Source organism: Prionailurus viverrinus, chromosome B2, assembly GCF_022837055.1.
Source record: "Prionailurus viverrinus isolate Anna chromosome B2, UM_Priviv_1.0, whole genome shotgun sequence".
Taxonomy (NCBI): Eukaryota; Metazoa; Chordata; class Mammalia; order Carnivora; family Felidae; genus Prionailurus; species Prionailurus viverrinus.
The window spans coordinates 81,475,424-81,492,988 of record NC_062565.1 but is presented as its reverse complement, the minus strand read 5'-3'; the positions used below and the strand labels follow the sequence as shown (position 1 = coordinate 81,492,988).

Sequence of the window (17,565 nt, the reverse complement as noted above, 5' to 3'; positions counted from 1 at the left end):
TACCACAGGATGGGGGCTAGTTGCTAGGAGAAACTACTTTTTGGTTAGAGGGTTGGAACTTTCAGTCCCATCCCCCTGACCTCCAAAGAAGGGAGTGTAGAAAGGAGAGGGGCTGGAGGTCAGATCATTTGCCATTGACCAAAGAGGTAATCAATCATACCTGTCTAATGAAGCCTCCATAAAAACCCAAAAGGCCAGGGTTTGGAGAACTTCCAGGTTGGTGAACACATAGAGGTTCAAGGAGAGTGACTTGCCTAGAGAGGTCATGGAAGCTTTGCACACTTTCTGTATATCTTGCCCTCTGGTTCTCTTCTATCTGGCAGTTCCTGGGTTATGTCCTTTTATAATAAACTGGTAATATAGTAAGGAAAATGTTTCAGTTTTGTGAGCCACTCCAGCAAATTGATTGAACCCAAGGAGGGAGTCATTGGAACCTCCAATCTGTAGCCATTGGTCAGAAGCACAAGTAACATCCTGGACTTGTGACTGGCATCTGAAGTTGTGGAAGGAGGGACAGTCTTATAGACCTGAGCCCTTAACCTGCAGGATCTGGTACTCTGTGCAGGTAGATAGTGTCAGAGTTCAATTGAATTGTAGGACACCCAGCTGGTTGGTATCTGAGAATTTCTTTGGTGGTTTGGGAAAAACCCCTTTCATTCATTGGAATTAGTGTTCAGAATCATTAGATACACAAAGGTTTAATTCTTTAAGCATTGACTCTGCTTCCTTTTTTTTTTTTAATGTACTTATTTATTTTTTAATATATATTCAAGTTAGTTAGCATATAGTACAATAATGATTTCAGGAGTAGAATCCACTGATTCATCCCCTACGTATAACACCCAATGCCTCTAACCTCACTCCTTTGAATTCAGTTATTATTTTTTTTTAATCATGCATTTCACTTTATGTGTACAACCTTAGGCATCTTGTACTTTCTTTACTATCATTTTTATATCTGTTGTTTCACCATACATGTGAAATATCTTAGACCCCTAACATGAATGGAGGCTTCTTAAAGCCATTGGCTCTCTTCTTACATAAATGTGCCTATTTTATATTTCAAAGTGTTTCAAAAAATTGCTGCTTTCTTGAGCAAATAGAAGAAGGTTTATCATGTCCTTATTTCTCCACATTTTGTTCCCAAGATTTTAAGTTGAAAACTCAGAGTCAGCCATCATCTCAGCACTAGATGGCACTTGTGCATCACAACTAGTCATATAACACCTAACGGTTTTTGTGACAAGCAAATGATCTACAAATATAATGTTTGGAATCCCTATGTGGACTTTACTTAAAATAGGAAAATGAAACAGGAGGACACCTACTAAGTACAGTTGCTTTGTAAATACATGGTTGAAGAATATTTTGAATTCATAATCATTATTTCATTATCATATCAATAGGTAATCTGTTCTCCATCCATACCTTCTTAGTCTAATGTTGCTGTAAAGTTGAAATTTGTTTTAAAGACCTGTTTGCTATTCATCATGGTTAATTGTACAGCTCCTTACATTGATTCATACCTAACTCTAAGCACTTACTATTCTTTTGTAGGATATAAGAAACTACATGGTTTTGGTTTGAGTATGGATTCTGTAGATACCACTGAGGAGATTGTAAGCATCTCCCCTTTACTGCTGAGAAAACAGAAGCTCAGAGATGTTACTCTGCCCAGCACTAATAGCTAATAGGTAGAACCTTTATTCAAACTCGAGTCTGTTGGATTTCAGAGCCCGGGTGTGCTCTTTCCATTACTCTGATGGTGCCAGGTTTAGTCAATACCCATTCATGTTAAAGTAACTGGATGACTAGTGCAAATGACTGATGTTGGTTTCTTTCTCATATGAGAGATACAACTCAACACCCAAAAAACAAAGAACCCAATTAAAAAATGGGCTGAATACGTAAACAGACATTTTTTTCAAAGAAGACATCCAGATGGCCAACAGACACATGAAAAGATGCTTAGCATCACCCATCATCAGGGAAATGCAAGTCAAAACTATAATGAGATATCACCTCACACCTGTCAGAGTAGCTAAACTCAAAAACAAAAAACAAATGTTGGTGAGGATGTTGAGAAAAAAGGAACCCTAATGCTCTATTGGTAGGAATGCAAACTGGTATAGCCACTGTGAAAAATAGTATGGAAGCTCCTTAAAAGGTTAAAAATAGAACTGCCCTGTGATCCAGTAATTGCACTATAATGGGTATTTACCCTAAAAAGGGATACATGAACCCTTATGTTTATTGCAGCATTATTTACCATAGTCAAGATACGGAAGTAGCCCAAGTGTCCATTGATAAATGAATGGATAAGGAAGATGTGATACACACGCACGCACGCACATGTGCGATGGAATATTATTCAGCCATAAAAAAATACCAATGAAACCTTGCCATTTGCAACCTGGATAGAGCTAGAGAGTATTATGCTAAGTGAAATAAGTCAGAGACAGATACCATATGATTTCACTCATGTGTGGAATTTAAGAAACAAAATATAGGCGGCACCTGAGTGGCTCAGTTGGTTGAGCATCTGACATCAGCTCAGGTCATGATCTCACAGTTTGTGAGTTTGAGCCCCTCATTGGGTTTACTGCTGTCAGCACAGATCCTGCTTCAGATCTTCTATTCCCCTTTCTCTTTCTCTCTCTGTCCCTTCACCACTTGTGCTTTCTTCTCAAAAATATATAGAACATTTAAAAATTAAAAAAAAAAAAAAGAAAGGAGCAAAGGGAAAAAACAAGAGAAATGCCAAGAGAGCAAACTGATGATTACCAGAGGAGAGGTGGATTTATGAAGGGGATTAAAGAGTACACTTATCATGATGAGCACTGAATAATGTGTAGAATTCTTGAATCACTGTAGTGTACACTTGAAGTTAATATAACACCATATGTTAACTATACTGGAATTAAAATTGAAAACAAAAAATACTTAGAGATGACAAAATAAAATAAAATGGAAACATTCAATAAATGTTAACCATTTGGGTGTTTTTATACATTATGTAACATGAGAAATAGCCATACTGTTTTGTGTAATGTATGAAATAGAATTTGAGCTATTGCTAAACTGGCCATACATCCCCATTTACAGCTACTGTCCTCGTGGTTATTATTGGCACTTACTTCTTACTCTAAAAAGAGTTCTGATGTAAATAATAAATTATCTGATCCGCCTAGCTAGAGCCAACTTTGTTACAGAAGAGCTTTGTGCCCATGGATTTGTTCTTGTAAGTTTGTCTAAAGTGAAAGCTCCTCGGGGTGTCTGGGTGGCTCAGTCGGTTAAGCATCCGGCTTTGGCTCTGGTCACAATCTCACGGTTCATTGTTTTGAGCTGCACGTAGGGCTCTGTGCTGACAGCTCAGAGCCTGGAGCCTCCTTCAAATTCTGTGTCTCCCTCTCTCTGTGCCCCCTGTTCTGGCATAGAATAGAGTTATATGTGTACATATTAAGATCCTTCACATTCTGGTGTTAATTTCTCTGGGATCAATATGTACTTGCTCTTTACTAACTAATACAGCTTTGAGCGAGTTAGTTTACCCTTTACAGCTAGAAGCTTTATCTTTAAAATAAGAATAACATTATATGTACCTCCTATGGTTGTGTAAATGAGGTAATGTATGAAAGCAAAACATAGAAAGTACATAAATGAGAGATGTAGACAGATATTTCACTTAAGGAAAAAGCATTGCCACAAGGTACTTAGATACATTGGAAGCTGAAAAATTGGAGTAGATGGCACTTAACTAAGGTCGTTTACAATAATAAAATCTTAACAAGCTTCAAAAGCTATTCTGTTGTTTTTATATTATGGCAAATTTCAAACATTTGTAAAAGTAAAGCAAATAGCATGAGAGAGCAATGAACCCATGAGGTCCCTATCAGTTAGCTTTCAACAATAATAAAATACATGGCCAACCTTTTATAACTTAAAAAAAAAAAAACTTTAATGAAATATTTACATATTATGAAATTCACCAATTTGAAGTATTCGGTCATTTGTACAAATATGCCAAGTTATGCACCCATCATCATAAATCAGTTCTCAGACATTTTCACCCCCTTGGTAATATTCCTCCTACCCATTTACAGTTAATCCCAATTTTCACTCTCAGTTTTAGGCAACCACTGATCTACTTTCTATCTGTATGGATTTACCTTTTCTGGACATTTCACGTCAGTGGAATCATCGTGTGTGGTCTCTTGTATGTAACTTTTTTCATTTAGCACAGTGTCTTTTGAAGTTCATTCATGTTGTAGCATTTATCAATCAGCAGTTCATTTCTTTTTCTTGATGGATTCCAAGTGTATTCCATTATATAGGTAATACTAAGTTTTGTCTACCGTCACAAGGGCCAGTCTTTTATCATCTGTATTTTTGTCCTTTCCCTCTGTTTCATACCCCTATTGAATTATTCAAAAGCTATTTTTAATTTCATAAGTATGATAGCTTAAACACCGATTGTATGTTCCTGCTTTTTATTTTTCTTTTCCCAAACCATCTCTCTCTCTCCTTGTTCATCTTGTCTCTTTTCTTTTCTTTTCTTTTCTTTTTTTCTTCTTGTTCCAGGAGTCTTTTTTATTTGTTGTTTTGGTTTTACTTGACAATGAAGAGCTGTCTAGGTCATAAACTTTCAAAAGATAGAGACAAGTTCATTATTTTTTCACTTCAGTGAAACTTCATACATGCTCAGTGGCAAATCCAGAGAGTGATGATTTCTAAAATCATTTCCAAATCTTTCAAGTCAGCTTCAGTGTTTTATGTTGGGCTGGATCTATTTATTTCTGATTCTCATGGGTGATTTGTTGTTGTTGTTGTTTTTGGTTTTTTTTTTCTTAACTCAGGTTGTTGGAAGAGGAGCCTTTGGAGTAGTCTGCAAAGCTAAATGGAGAGCAAAAGATGTTGCCATCAAACAAATAGAAAGTGAATCTGAGAGGAAAGCTTTTATTGTAGAGGTAAGTTGAGATCTTATTTCCATTGTGTAATTCTTTACCTGAGATACTCTATGAATTTAATATTGTGAAAGAAGTTGTTTCTCAGTTGTCACTTCTCTGTATACTTCAACCTCAGCAATTTGGTAGATCCAAAGATAATGCCATGGAAACATTTTTCATTCACACTCTTAATTCTGATTAAAAAGTAGAGGAAAAGACTCTTAACTAACTACATAAGTGAATCATCCCTTTATTAAAATATAGTCTCATCCATGTAATTCAGATCTATTTCAAGACACAGAATTTAAATTTTAAAATAGAAATGATATTTTCTCCCATTATCTAAAATTAAGGGAAATTTTATGCATTCATTTTTGACTGAATATTTTTAGAAATTCAAATGAGATCATTTTACAGGGAAAAATTTCAAATTTGATTATTTCACATTTAGCATGAAAATCTACAACTATTCTCTTACAGATTTGATGATGGAGAATTTAGTAATTGAGATTATTCTATTGTCAGATTTATTCTTAATTTTGCACTATGTTGTATATTAAATTATAGTAGTTCATTAAGTCCAGTTTTGGGGTGCCTGGGTGGCTCAGTCGGTTAAGGGTCTGACTGGTTTCTGCTCAGGTCATGAACTCATGGTTTGTGGGTTAGAGCCACATGTCACGCTCTGAGACGTTCTTGCAGAACCTGCTTGGATTCTTTCTCTCTTTGCCCCTTTCCAACTCATGCACAGCTCTCTTCTGCCTCTCTCTCTCAAAAATAAACTTTAAAAAAATATCAGTGGTTTTATCACTTTTTAACCAGTGGATAAGTGGTCTTTATCTTACAAACCTTTCTGAATTTATGTTTGTGATTATATTTAATTATAATTTAAAAGTATGCTTTATGATATTTTTAAATGTATAGCATGGAGACTGAGAACCTAGTTGGGATATGACGAAGTGGATTTTTGTAATTAATTGAATGAGTTGAAAAATGCTAATAGTTCGGGGTCATCATGAAGAAAAGATGATCTCTAATAGTATGCTCCGAGAGTCTGGCCTCAGCCTTGCCTTACTCATGATATTTGTTCATGGTTTAGATAAGGTCTAAAAGTGTATTGGCACTTTCACAAAACTAGGTAAAAGCATATGTGTTAAATACTAGGAATCAGGACTTGAAAAGATTATAATAGCTTGGATAAAAATTTTTTATCAAGGTTATATATACATATAATTGAGATTGTCAAATAGTCCACATATTCTTTTTTTTTTTTTTTCTTTTTTTAAAGCTTTATTTTATGTACCATAAAATTCACCTGTTGGAAGTACAACTGAATGGTTTTTAAGAGATTCACAAGGTTGGGACACACTTCTTCCTTCATTAGTTCTGAGACCTTGGGCTCCTGTCTCCCACAAAGCAATTGGTCTTCCCTCTACTCCACCTCCTCTGTGTGTCTCTCTCACCTTCAAATTCGATTTCTTTCATTTACAGATCTTTGACTCCCTTGCCTGCAGCCAATCCCTTCTAATCCCATCTCTCAACTCCAGATAGTTTATCAGACATTCAGAGAGACATTCAGACATCAGAATTAAAAAATAAAATACATAGGGGCACCTAGGTGGCTCAGTTGGCTGGGCGTCCAACTTCGGCCCAGGTCATGATCTCGCAGTCCGTGAGTTTGAGCCCCACATTGGGCTCTATGCTGACAGCTCGAAGCCTGGAGCCAGCTTTGGATTCTGTGTCTCCCTCTGTCTCTCTGCCCCTCCCCTGCTCATGCTCTGTCTCTCTCTCTCTCAAAAATAAGTAAAAAAAATTTTTAAGTGTAAAAATAAAATAAATAATTAATAAAGACTTTATAGCACTAGCCCAGTGCGCACCTCCCCTATGAAAACCACGTGATGAATTCTATCAGGTCACTTCTGGAAAGACCTTGGCTCTTCCTTTGTATATTATCATCCTACCTAAAAAGAGCAATAGGTGTTCTCACAGGCTGCTACCTTCAATCTGTCATCCCTTCCACTGAGTTATGTCTCTCAGACAAACTTTCAGTAAGACCCAGACAGAGAGCCTGGTTCAGACTCCTTTGTGTCATCACCCTGGCCTCTACCCCAACAAGTGGGTACAGTACTTTTGGTTGAAGGCCTAGGCTCCCAACAACCACAGCCTAGACTTTCTGAAACCAAGGAGAGAAGGAGAGGAAGAAACTAGAGGAGAGAGATGCACACTGGGCTTTGGATCAGCCACATTGGATGTGAGTCCTCTACATGTTCTTACTTTGAAAACTTTTATTCCCTTACCCTCCTTCCCATCAAGTTTTCTGCTTCTCAGAGGCAACTACTTTTAGCTCATTCCTTACTTTTCTTTGGTATCCCCCAATCCAGAGACTCTTTGCTATATCAAAGAAACAGCCTCTAATCGTTGGGATGATACAGAGGCATCACTAAGCTGTTTGAAGTCAGGAAGGGAGGGAATTTTTGGTCTACCTTTCAGCCAGTCTCTCTGTTCCATTATTGCCTTATTTGCATAGGTACCTGGTACTCCCAACCCTTTGGAGATTTTATGAGATAAATCTCATTGCTTCTCATTTTTTCTTTTCTTTTCTTTTTTTTTTTTTTTAGATCTGCTATGTCCGTTACTGCTAATCATTTGCTTTCCAACTTCAAAAATGTGTTGTTGTCTTCTCATTTCACATTGTCTTTATACTTCTTTGTGCCTTGAAAAAATGCCTTTAATGTCTTAGTAGGATTTGAGGAGGGAGCAGGAATACTTACATAATCTGCTATCTGAAGCAGTCCTGAACCTTAAGATGAAATATAATAAATATGTATTTATAATAAATGAATATAATAAATAGTGATATTCTTGTGTTAGGACTGAAAATACACAGATGTTGGCTGTAGAAAAATATAGCTTTCTACTAGCATATAGTAAAAAGGTTTATCTTTTTGGACTTCATATGAGCCAGCAGTATAATGTAAATAATAAGAGGAAGAGAAAGGAAAAGACATAAAAGAGAGAAGAAAGAGAGTAAGGTGCAGTTTGGAGGGACACATAAACAGATGTTTGAGATGTAGAGCAAGAGAAACAGTATAGCCAAACCTCTCACTGACCTTAGTGTGATTCATTGGATTGGGGAAGATTAAAGCTGGAAGTAGGAAGAATAGCTAGGAGAACACATGGCAGTTACTACAGCAGTCATGTTACTAAGGCAATGGTAGTGGGAATGCAGAGGAGGCAATCAATTCAAGAGATAGGAGAAGGAAATAGGGAAGACAGCACACATATGCAGAAAGAGTGCAGATTTTAAGTCAGATAAACCAAAGTTCAAACCCTGGCTATACCACTGCCTAGCTGTATGATATTTAACAGCTCACTTAACCCTCTCTGAGCTTTATCTTAAAGGTCCCTCTTCTTTTAAGGTAGAAATGACAATACCTACCTTGCAGAGTTGTGAGAATTATATGGTATCTATAAAGTACGCCCCCAATGCCCGGCACAGAGTAGATAGACTGTTCAGCCATAGTTATGAAGATGATGACAATGATATGGCTTCTTCTGGCTTCAATAACTCAGCTCAGTGCCATCTCTGGGATAGTGTCCTAACATTTCTTGGCAAAGTTTATTCTTATTTGTACTTACCATGACTTGTTCATAACTCCTGTTACAGCACTTTGCACATTACCTTAATTATTTGTTTACATGTCCATCTCTCAACTAAAGCGTGAGAGCTCTAGGGCAGGGAATCTTTGCCATCCTGGGCAGGCATTTATGACCACAGTGCCTGCTTACATAGTGAATGATGATTGTTGAGTGATTGAACTAATGTTTTGTACAACCATGAAATTACAATGATGCTGTGAAATCAGTTTCTCATAAGTTAGCACCTTTTAAAAGAAACCTTAATTTGTTACAGCTTCGACAGTTATCCCGCGTGAACCATCCTAATATTGTAAAGCTGTATGGGGCCTGCTTGAATCCAGTAAGTTTGTCACTTTTTCATTGTCACCCATCTGTAAGCAGTGACATGGTAAATGTTTGAGGGGATGTAGTTTTTGAAGCTGTTTTGATCTGTTAGATTATTTCAAAAAAATTGTGTTTTATGTATTTGTTTCTAGTCTGTTAACAACACAGTATATTGGAGGAATTATCTTAGGTGGTCTCATCCAGTAAACTAATCGTGTTATGAGATTTAGGACATCCTGTGATAGCATCTACTCAGCACTGGAGAAAGTTCTCAAAGATCTTGTGATTATGTGTTCACATTCATTTCCACTCTTAGACAGTGGGCCCCTTGTATTGAAGACAGAGTCTTGGGTCCCCTTTTCTTTTCGTTAATACCATTCACATACTAGAGACCAAAAGAATTTTTAATGCATTTATAAAATTAAAGATTGAACTGAACTGTCTTGCCCAAATCACCTAAGATGCCACAACACTGTAGTTAATTATTCTGACATGTGTTTCTTTTAGGTGTGTCTTGTGATGGAATATGCTGAAGGGGGCTCTTTATATAATGGTGAGTGTCATTAGACTTGTCTTTATCTAGTAGAATAAAATCATTGAAGAGATCTTAATATACACTGTTAGTTGCTTAATGTTCTTCACAGTTTACCCTCAGAATCCCAAAAGGAGGTAATTAAAAAAAAATCTGCTGAAGATTAGAAATGAAAAGATGAAATGCTGCAGCATTGGTATATGAAATTTAGAAGTCTAAGTGGTACTTTTCATAATACTAAAAGCATTTAAGTAAGGTAAAATTTGCGTTTTAAACAGATTTTAAAATATCTTCATACTTTTAGTGTTTTTGTTTTTTGCCCTCTCTTAGCTTTGAGCCTCCTCATTTGAGAACTCTTTAATCATACTTCCATTTCATTCTGGATAATTTGCTCTCTTTAGAAAAATAAAATTGTGAAAACTCCCTTCACGGAATGTTTTAACAATGAAGGACACGGTGTCATTTAGTTATTTTTATAGAACAGAGCTAACTTTTTCACTCTTGCAAAACACCGTGTAGTAAATATATTGTTGCATTTATATAAAATAAATTGTTGCATTCTATTTTTTAAGTTAGTATTTTATTTAAATTTTTATTTATATTTACTGTGTTCATCATTGTTAATGGGTAGCTCTCATACTCCATTGTTTTATTTGATTGAACTATTTCTAGTTTTTAGCTATTGTAGAAAGCATAATTGTAAACATCTTGATTTACATTGTTTTGTTTCCTTCTGTACTACTTCTCTATATCTGTGTTACAATAGTATGCTATCATATTGTTTATAATTTACATTATTTTGTGGAAGACAGTATCTATCAGTGGAAAAGTGGTAATATATATTGATTTTGCTAGATAGAGCATATATATAACCTTTACTAGAAGTACTATTAGATTTTAGGTACTTATGTGGTATGTATCCATTTGAAATTACTAGATATTTCTATCTTTATATTTAGAAAATAATTAAAAGCAGGACTGATGGGAACATATGTAGAAATAGACCTGGTCATGTGTTCCGACAGTGCTTGCATTCACCCTGTGTCTTTTGTTATATGCAATAAAGTTCTTTTTAGTTTGTGCCTTTCTTTTGCAGTGCTGCATGGTGCTGAACCATTGCCATATTACACTGCTGCCCACGCAATGAGTTGGTGTTTACAGTGTTCCCAAGGAGTGGCTTATCTTCACAGCATGCAACCCAAAGCTCTAATTCACAGGGACCTGAAACCACCAAAGTAAGTTCTAATAGTGCAGTGTCTTGCTCTCCTTCTCTCTCTCTCTCTCCATCCCTCCACCACACCACTCCCCCCCCTCCCCCACCACCACTTTCTAATTCAAGCTAATTGTTGCACATGATTTTCTCTTTTCTCTTCCCTTTGGCTTGTTTGAGAGTGTTTATTTTTAACTCACCTTCATTATTTAGTTATTTAAGCTTGCATTTTAAAATGTTCTCTTTAGTAGGATTTTAATTTTAGTTGAATTTTTATTTTTAATAAGTCTTGCTATGGATTTGCAAACTTCTAGAATTGGTAAGGCTATAAATTTATTTTGTGCCTGCTGTATATATCATTGCCCCTAGACAATTCCATGAGATCAGAGACAAGTTTGTCTTGTTCCCTACTATATCCCTAACAGCTAGCACAATGTCCACACATAGTAGACATTTTACAAAAATTTACAGAGTGGTTATCATTTGCCCTTTTAGAGGAAGGCAAAAGAACGTTTCTGGCATCTGGGTAGAAATTGAAAATCTTCTGGATTTCTCCATATTGAGGATCCTAGGATCACAATTCCCTGAATAAGTATTTTAAAGGGTGAAACTTTGGGGTTTTTTTTTTGTTGTTGTTTATATAGGTATTCAGTTAAAGAAAACATACAGGTATTGTCCCCTTTTCTCTCTGATTATTTTCTTCTTTATCCACTTGTGACAGAGTCTCCACATGCCATTCTCTCGTTCTCTACCCCCCAGCCACCACATCAGCCTCATATAAGAGGTTTCCCCTAGGAAATCAGTTTCAAGTATTCCGTTCTCTTGATGCAGGTTTAAAGCATTAAAGTGCCCCTTCTGGGTACAACTTGTCACTCTCATGTCTAATCTGATACATTCTACATAGGTTTCAGCTCTTGGAATCACTTGTTCTCACTAGTGTACCTTATTTCTACTCCCAGGCTTAAACTGATTTCTCTTTCCCCAGGTCCCTGGTCAAATAATGTTTAAGACCCAGATTCATGACACCTTAATTTTTTTAACTTGACTCCAGAGGCTAGTACCTTAGCAACCTGTTTTGCCTAGTGAAGAAGAAATCACTTTGTCTTTTTTTTTTCCTGTTTATGAAGATCGAGTCCTGTTTTTCCTCTCTTAATTAACATACAGCTGAATTATCAAAACAAACTCATGAGAATCATAGCTCTTATCCAACAACAAATTGACTATTGATTCAAAGGATCCAGGCAAGCATCAGGTACAAAGCATCTTTTTTCTGGAGAAGCCAGAAACCATCAGATGGAACTTCCAAAAATATCCCTTTTCTTCTATTAGGGCATGTTTTGGCTTTGGAATAACAAAACAATGTACATGAAAATACAAAAGGAAGTCCTTTCAGTTTTCCAATGTCTTTTCTATTCCATAATTATACAACTTAAGTGACTGCCTTCATTCTCCATCTACCTATACCCCATAAATCCATAAATGTTAGGTTTATTTAGCCAACCTACTTAGACTGGATATGTCCTACTAAAATCATTTGTGTATAGGAACTCTTCCTTTTGTCTTAAATACCATCAGTATACCTCCAAGAAGTCTGGCCTAAGTCATTCATTCCTCTTGGTCATCCTTCTGATTGTACTCATCCTATAGTATTGCAGATTGTCTTTGGGGCACTTAATGCACAATTTGGGCTTTAGAGTTAGAATTGATTTTTCAGAATGTAGTGGGGAGAAGAAAATTCTTTGGAATGGCTATGCTTACATAAATAATTATATATACAAGTCCACATGCTCTATTATTATCACTGGAAAACTGAATTCTTTGGTCAAGAGGAGTTCCACAGAATGGGTGACTCAGTCGGTAAAGCTTCCAACTCAATTTCAGCTCACGTCATGATCTCATGGTTCGTTGAGTTCAAGCCCCACATCAAACTGCACGGACAGTGTGGAACCTGCTTGAGATATTCTCTCTCTCTCTCTCTCTCTCTCTCTCTCTCTCTCTGCCTGCCCCCCCCCCCCAAAATAATTGAACTTAAAAAAAAAAAAGGCAACTGATGATTTGGTTAGGTGTTTTATAGAATATCGACTTGTGTTTGTACCCCTATTTTATTCTTCTTTTGCAGGTTCATTTGTGTAATACTTCAGAAATAAAAATGTGTTTTGGTCCCAGCTGTGTGAATGAATATAAGCCTGCAAAGATCACTTAGGTTCATATTTCAGTGAACCTTGAATGTCATGCTCATGGCTGATGACCTATCAAAATCTTATGAGTAAAGGAGTACTAATTGTAATAATAATAATATAAAAGTCATTCAGAATAAACTACCTTGATATACCAATATGAAACAAGGAAACCAGTTAGAGTTCTTATCTTGGGTAAAGAGTAGAGCTGGAACAAGAACAGTAAAACAGGAAACTTTTTGTTGAAGGACATATAAAGATAAATTGCATTTAACATTCTTTCCACTTCAATTAGCATAGAAGTATTTGTGACCTAATGGAGATGTATATAGTAGTTTATCTGGTTTATCCTAGTCATGCTGGACTGAAAAGAAACTCTCCAGTTAGAATTTTAGTATAAAATTATATGCAAAGAATTTATAAAATTTATAATTTGAATGAATTCCATTTCTGCTTTCGAATATTACTACAATGTGATGGTACAGATTATCTTTATTTTCTGTTTGTTATGAAGAGGAAAACCTAAGTAAGAGCATGCTACTTGGTGATTGTACTTGGTTAATAAAGCACTTAGGAAAGGCAGAATCTTAAGTTCAGAAAATTTTTCTGGAAATCTTTCATTAGGTCATTTTAACTGTAATAGAGTTATGTTCCTCCTGTACACACGTTTTAAACATAAAAAAATTTTTTTAGAAGGACGTTAAAAGTAAGGATATTTATGGAGTGCTTGGGTACCTCAGTTGCTTAAGCATCTGACTTCAGCTCAGTTCATGATCTCATAGTTTGTGGGTTCAAGCCCTCCGTCAGGCTTTGTCCTGACAGCTCAGAGCCTGGAGCCTGCTTTGGTTTGTTTCTCCCTCTCTTTCTGCCCCTCCCCCACTCGCACTCTGTCTCTGTTTCTTAAAAATGAATAAACGTTAAAAAAAATTTTTTTTAATAATAATTTTTTTTTAATTTAATGATCTTTAAAATAAAGATCATTTTTCCTTCTATATTGGTTTATTTTACCTTTTTTCTTTAATTAAAGTGTATGTTGTTATTTTCAAATAAATATATTCATGATTGAAAACAAATTCAAAAAGCACAGAAAAATATAAAGCAATATTTTCCTGCTTCCTGTTTCTGCTCCTCAAAGGTAACCTCGGTCTTATTTCGTTTTTTAAGCATGTATGGGTTATGTTATATATAATGTTGCTTTTTTTCACTTACATGGACATCTTTTCATGTCAGTATATTCAGATATTTACCTCTTTATTTTTAATAAACAGAATTTCTTATTACTTTCTAAGCAAGTATTTGAAACTATTTCTGTTCGTGTAAGCAATCTTAGACTTGGAAGACTTGATTTATAGAGCTGTTTTTAGAAAATACAATGCTACTGAATCACTTGACGTTTTGAGATTCTGTATAGTTTTCAATGCCCAAAATTGGTGCTTCTCAAACTTTCCCACTGCCTAGAACAAAGTAATGATATAACTTCAGTGTTCTACTAGGGACAGAGCCCAATAAGCCTTCTTAAGGAATATTGCGTGCAAATTTTGCATTCAACTTCATATATTGTGTGGTTTGTTTTCAAGTCAATCTTAGAAATACTCACAGCTGTGTAAAAGTGATATTCCAGGGAGAAGTGGTAGCTTTGACCTGGGGCTCTGTGGGCTCCCTACCACTTACCTTGGCATACACTGACATACTTGCAAGGTTTCATACCCTAGTTTGAAAAACACATAAAGTGAAGCCTTTAAAGCTATGCATTTAAATCCTGACAACCTATGTGTGCTGATAGAAATTGTATACAAATGTGGCTTTGATTCTTATGCTCACATGGTAAGAATTTTGACCCTCCAGCAATGTGGCAAACCAGATCAACTGAAAAATCATCCTACAACAAACACCCAGAGATACTACATATTACAACAGACCTCTTTTTTTTTTAATTTTTTTATGTTTATTGATTTTTGAGAAAGAGAGAAACAGAGCATGAGTGGGGGAAGAGCAGAGAGAGAGAGGGAGACACAGAATCCGAAGCAGTTTCCAGGCTCCGAGCTGTCTGCACAGAGTCCTATGCGGGGCTTGAACCCACCAACCATGAGATCATGACCTGAGCCAAAGTCAGATGCTCAACCAGCTGAGCTACCCAGGAGCCCCAGCAACAAACATCTTTTTACATCCATAGGTGATCTCACAAGAAGATGAGGGAAATCATCAGGGCAAAAGATGGAGAGAACTGAATCCTGAAAGAACTAAACCAAGCCTGGAAGCCAGGGACTCTACTGTGAGCTTCTTTCAGTATAAAAAATGTAGAGTCCCCAGTTTTAATGGCTCTTATGTAACTGGAGACAGGTCCTTTGTTCTGCACCAGGTAAAGTAGCAGACCTGAGACGTCTCTATAAAGTCAGTATCTTTGGAGAGAACAACTTAAAAGTAGGCTAGGAAAAAAATCAGTTTTCTAACTAGGCAGAGCTTTTATTTCTTATTTCTTAACAGAGCTGTCTCCCTTCCTGCTGTCGTGAGTTTGAATTTGCCCTACTTGCACAATCAAGAAAAATCCCAGCAAGACAGGTTAAAACTGTTTTGGGGATTGGTAGTGTACCAGGGAGGGCATCTAATAGTAAGTGAAAATCCATTTTAAAGTCTTATTCTTTCAGTCCAGACTCTTAATTATTGCAGATTAAAATTGATCAAATCGTAAAGCCACAATAAAGATTACGACACCTGTGGGGTGCCTGCTGGACTTGGTTGAGCGTCCGATTCTTGATTTCGGCTCAGGCCATGATCCCCAGGTTGTGGGATTAAACCTTGTGTCGGGCTCCATGCTGAACTTGGAACCTGCTTAAGATTCTTTTTCTTCCTCTACCTCTGCTCCTCCTCTGCTTATGCTCACGCGTGCTATGCCCTCTCTCTCTCTCTCCCTCTCTCTCAAAAAAAAAAAAAAAAAAAAAAAAAAATTACCGCCCCTGTAAGCATTCAGGTTACCATGAGTGAATGTCAGTAGAAATAACATAGAACAGAATAAAGCCCTCAAATATTAAGACTCCAAATATTAGAAATTATCAATATGGAATATAAAATAAGTATGCTAATTTAAAAAAAGGAATTAAAATGTTCAAGGAGTAAAAACTATTCAAAATGACCAAAAGAACTAAACACAACATTTAGGAATAATTAAAAAATTTCAATAGATCTGGAATAGGTGACAAGAAAATCAGTAAGCTGTAAGATATCTGCAGTTACCCAGAATGCAACACAAATAGATGAGAAAAATGATAGGTTAAGGAACATAGGAAAAAGGAAAAGACTAACAACATAGAACTCCAATGAAGAAAATAGGATGGGGAGAGATTATAATTTAAGAGGAATTGGCCAAGAATTTTCTGGACAAAGTTATGAGTTGTAAATAGGATAAATGAAAAGGAGTCTACCCTGTGACACACCTTAAGGAGGCTACAGAACAACAAAAACAAAGGGGAGATTTTTAAATCAGCTAATCAGAAAAGAGATTACCTACAAAGGATTGTCAGGTAGACTGAAGTATAGTTTCCAATCCCATTAATGGAAGCTAGAAAACTAGAATCATAACTTCACAGAGCTGAGAAAAAATAGTTACCTACGCAGAATTGTGTACCTGCCCTAAATTATTTTTAAGGAGAAAGGTGCAAGTTAAAGACATTTTGATAGAAAACCTGAGAGAATTTACAATACATGGACCTTAATTGAAGGTATTTGGGAAAGAAAGAAAATGATTATGTAGACAAGTACAAGGTTCAAGAAGGAGTGGTGAAACAAAATGAGTAAACATACATTAAGATAAATGTTGGCCATATAAAACAAAAATACCTTTTTGCGTGTAAGAAGGGGATTCAAAATAAAGAATTATTTCTACTTGTTTACAGATTAACCAACATGACTATAAGTCTTTTAGGTAAGGATATTAGAGAGTGTCTCACACATTTATTTTTAAATGTTTAATTAACTCTTTAATAACAGACTAATAAAAATTGTCTTTTTACACTTCCAGAATGCTTTATATATTTCAGTTCTTATAGGACTAACAAGTTACATTGGGATATAAGAAGCTTAAGACTCTGAGTATCAGGGTCTTTGGAATCTTAATAGCTGAGAATATTAGCTATTTTAACACCAGCTGCTGTAGCTCATACTGGGCTTATCATAGTAGAAATGTATTTTTTGTGCATGTAAAATCCAAAACAGGTGTTCTTCTTTGGCAGATGGTCTTCCATGTTGTCATTCAAGGACCCAGTTAGGCTCCCTCCATCTTGTATTTCTGCCATCCTCCAGGACTTTGGGAACATAGGCATTCAGGCAGCAGATAAAGAGAATGGAGATCATGTGAGAGATTTTTTGGACCACACCTAGAAGTAACCCTCCCTCTACCCACATATCAGTGGCCACAACTCAGTCTTAGCTACATCTAGAAGTTCAGAAAAGTGTTGTGTGCCCCAGAGGAAGTTGGGGGTGGCTTTTATGAGCAGTTGACCAGTCCCGGTCCCCCAAAGTATTTATTTACTGCTCTAACCACAGGTTAGAACCACTTACTGTTCTTTGCCAATTAAACATCCCAAAGGCTCTTCCAGTCACCATCTAGTTCACCATCCAGGATCTCAGGATGACATACCATGCTCTCCAACTGGTCTGGGTGTGGCCCGTTTAATTCATTTGGAAAGCAATTAAAAGGACAAGTTTATCTGTCACCTCTTCACCTCTTTCTCCCAACTCACACAA

General features: G+C 36.3%; 1 protein-coding gene across 7 annotated transcripts in view; it reads left to right on the top strand.

The window, feature by feature from the left end:
• MAP3K7 (mitogen-activated protein kinase kinase kinase 7) overlaps positions 1-17,565 on the top strand; it is an 84,338-nt gene that overhangs the window by 10,117 nt on the left and 56,656 nt on the right. For all 7 annotated transcript variants that reach the window (XR_007152170.1, XR_007152169.1, XR_007152166.1 and 4 more), the window contains exons 2-5: positions 4,857-4,967; positions 8,857-8,922; positions 9,414-9,459; positions 10,535-10,673. Coding sequence is in view for 2 of the 7 variants with exons in the window: in XM_047858748.1 (XP_047714704.1) it covers positions 4,857-4,967; positions 8,857-8,922; positions 9,414-9,459; positions 10,535-10,673 (362 nt within the window). In the remaining 5 variants the exon portion in view is untranslated. The remainder of the gene's footprint in view (positions 1-4,856; positions 4,968-8,856; positions 8,923-9,413; positions 9,460-10,534; positions 10,674-17,565) is intronic.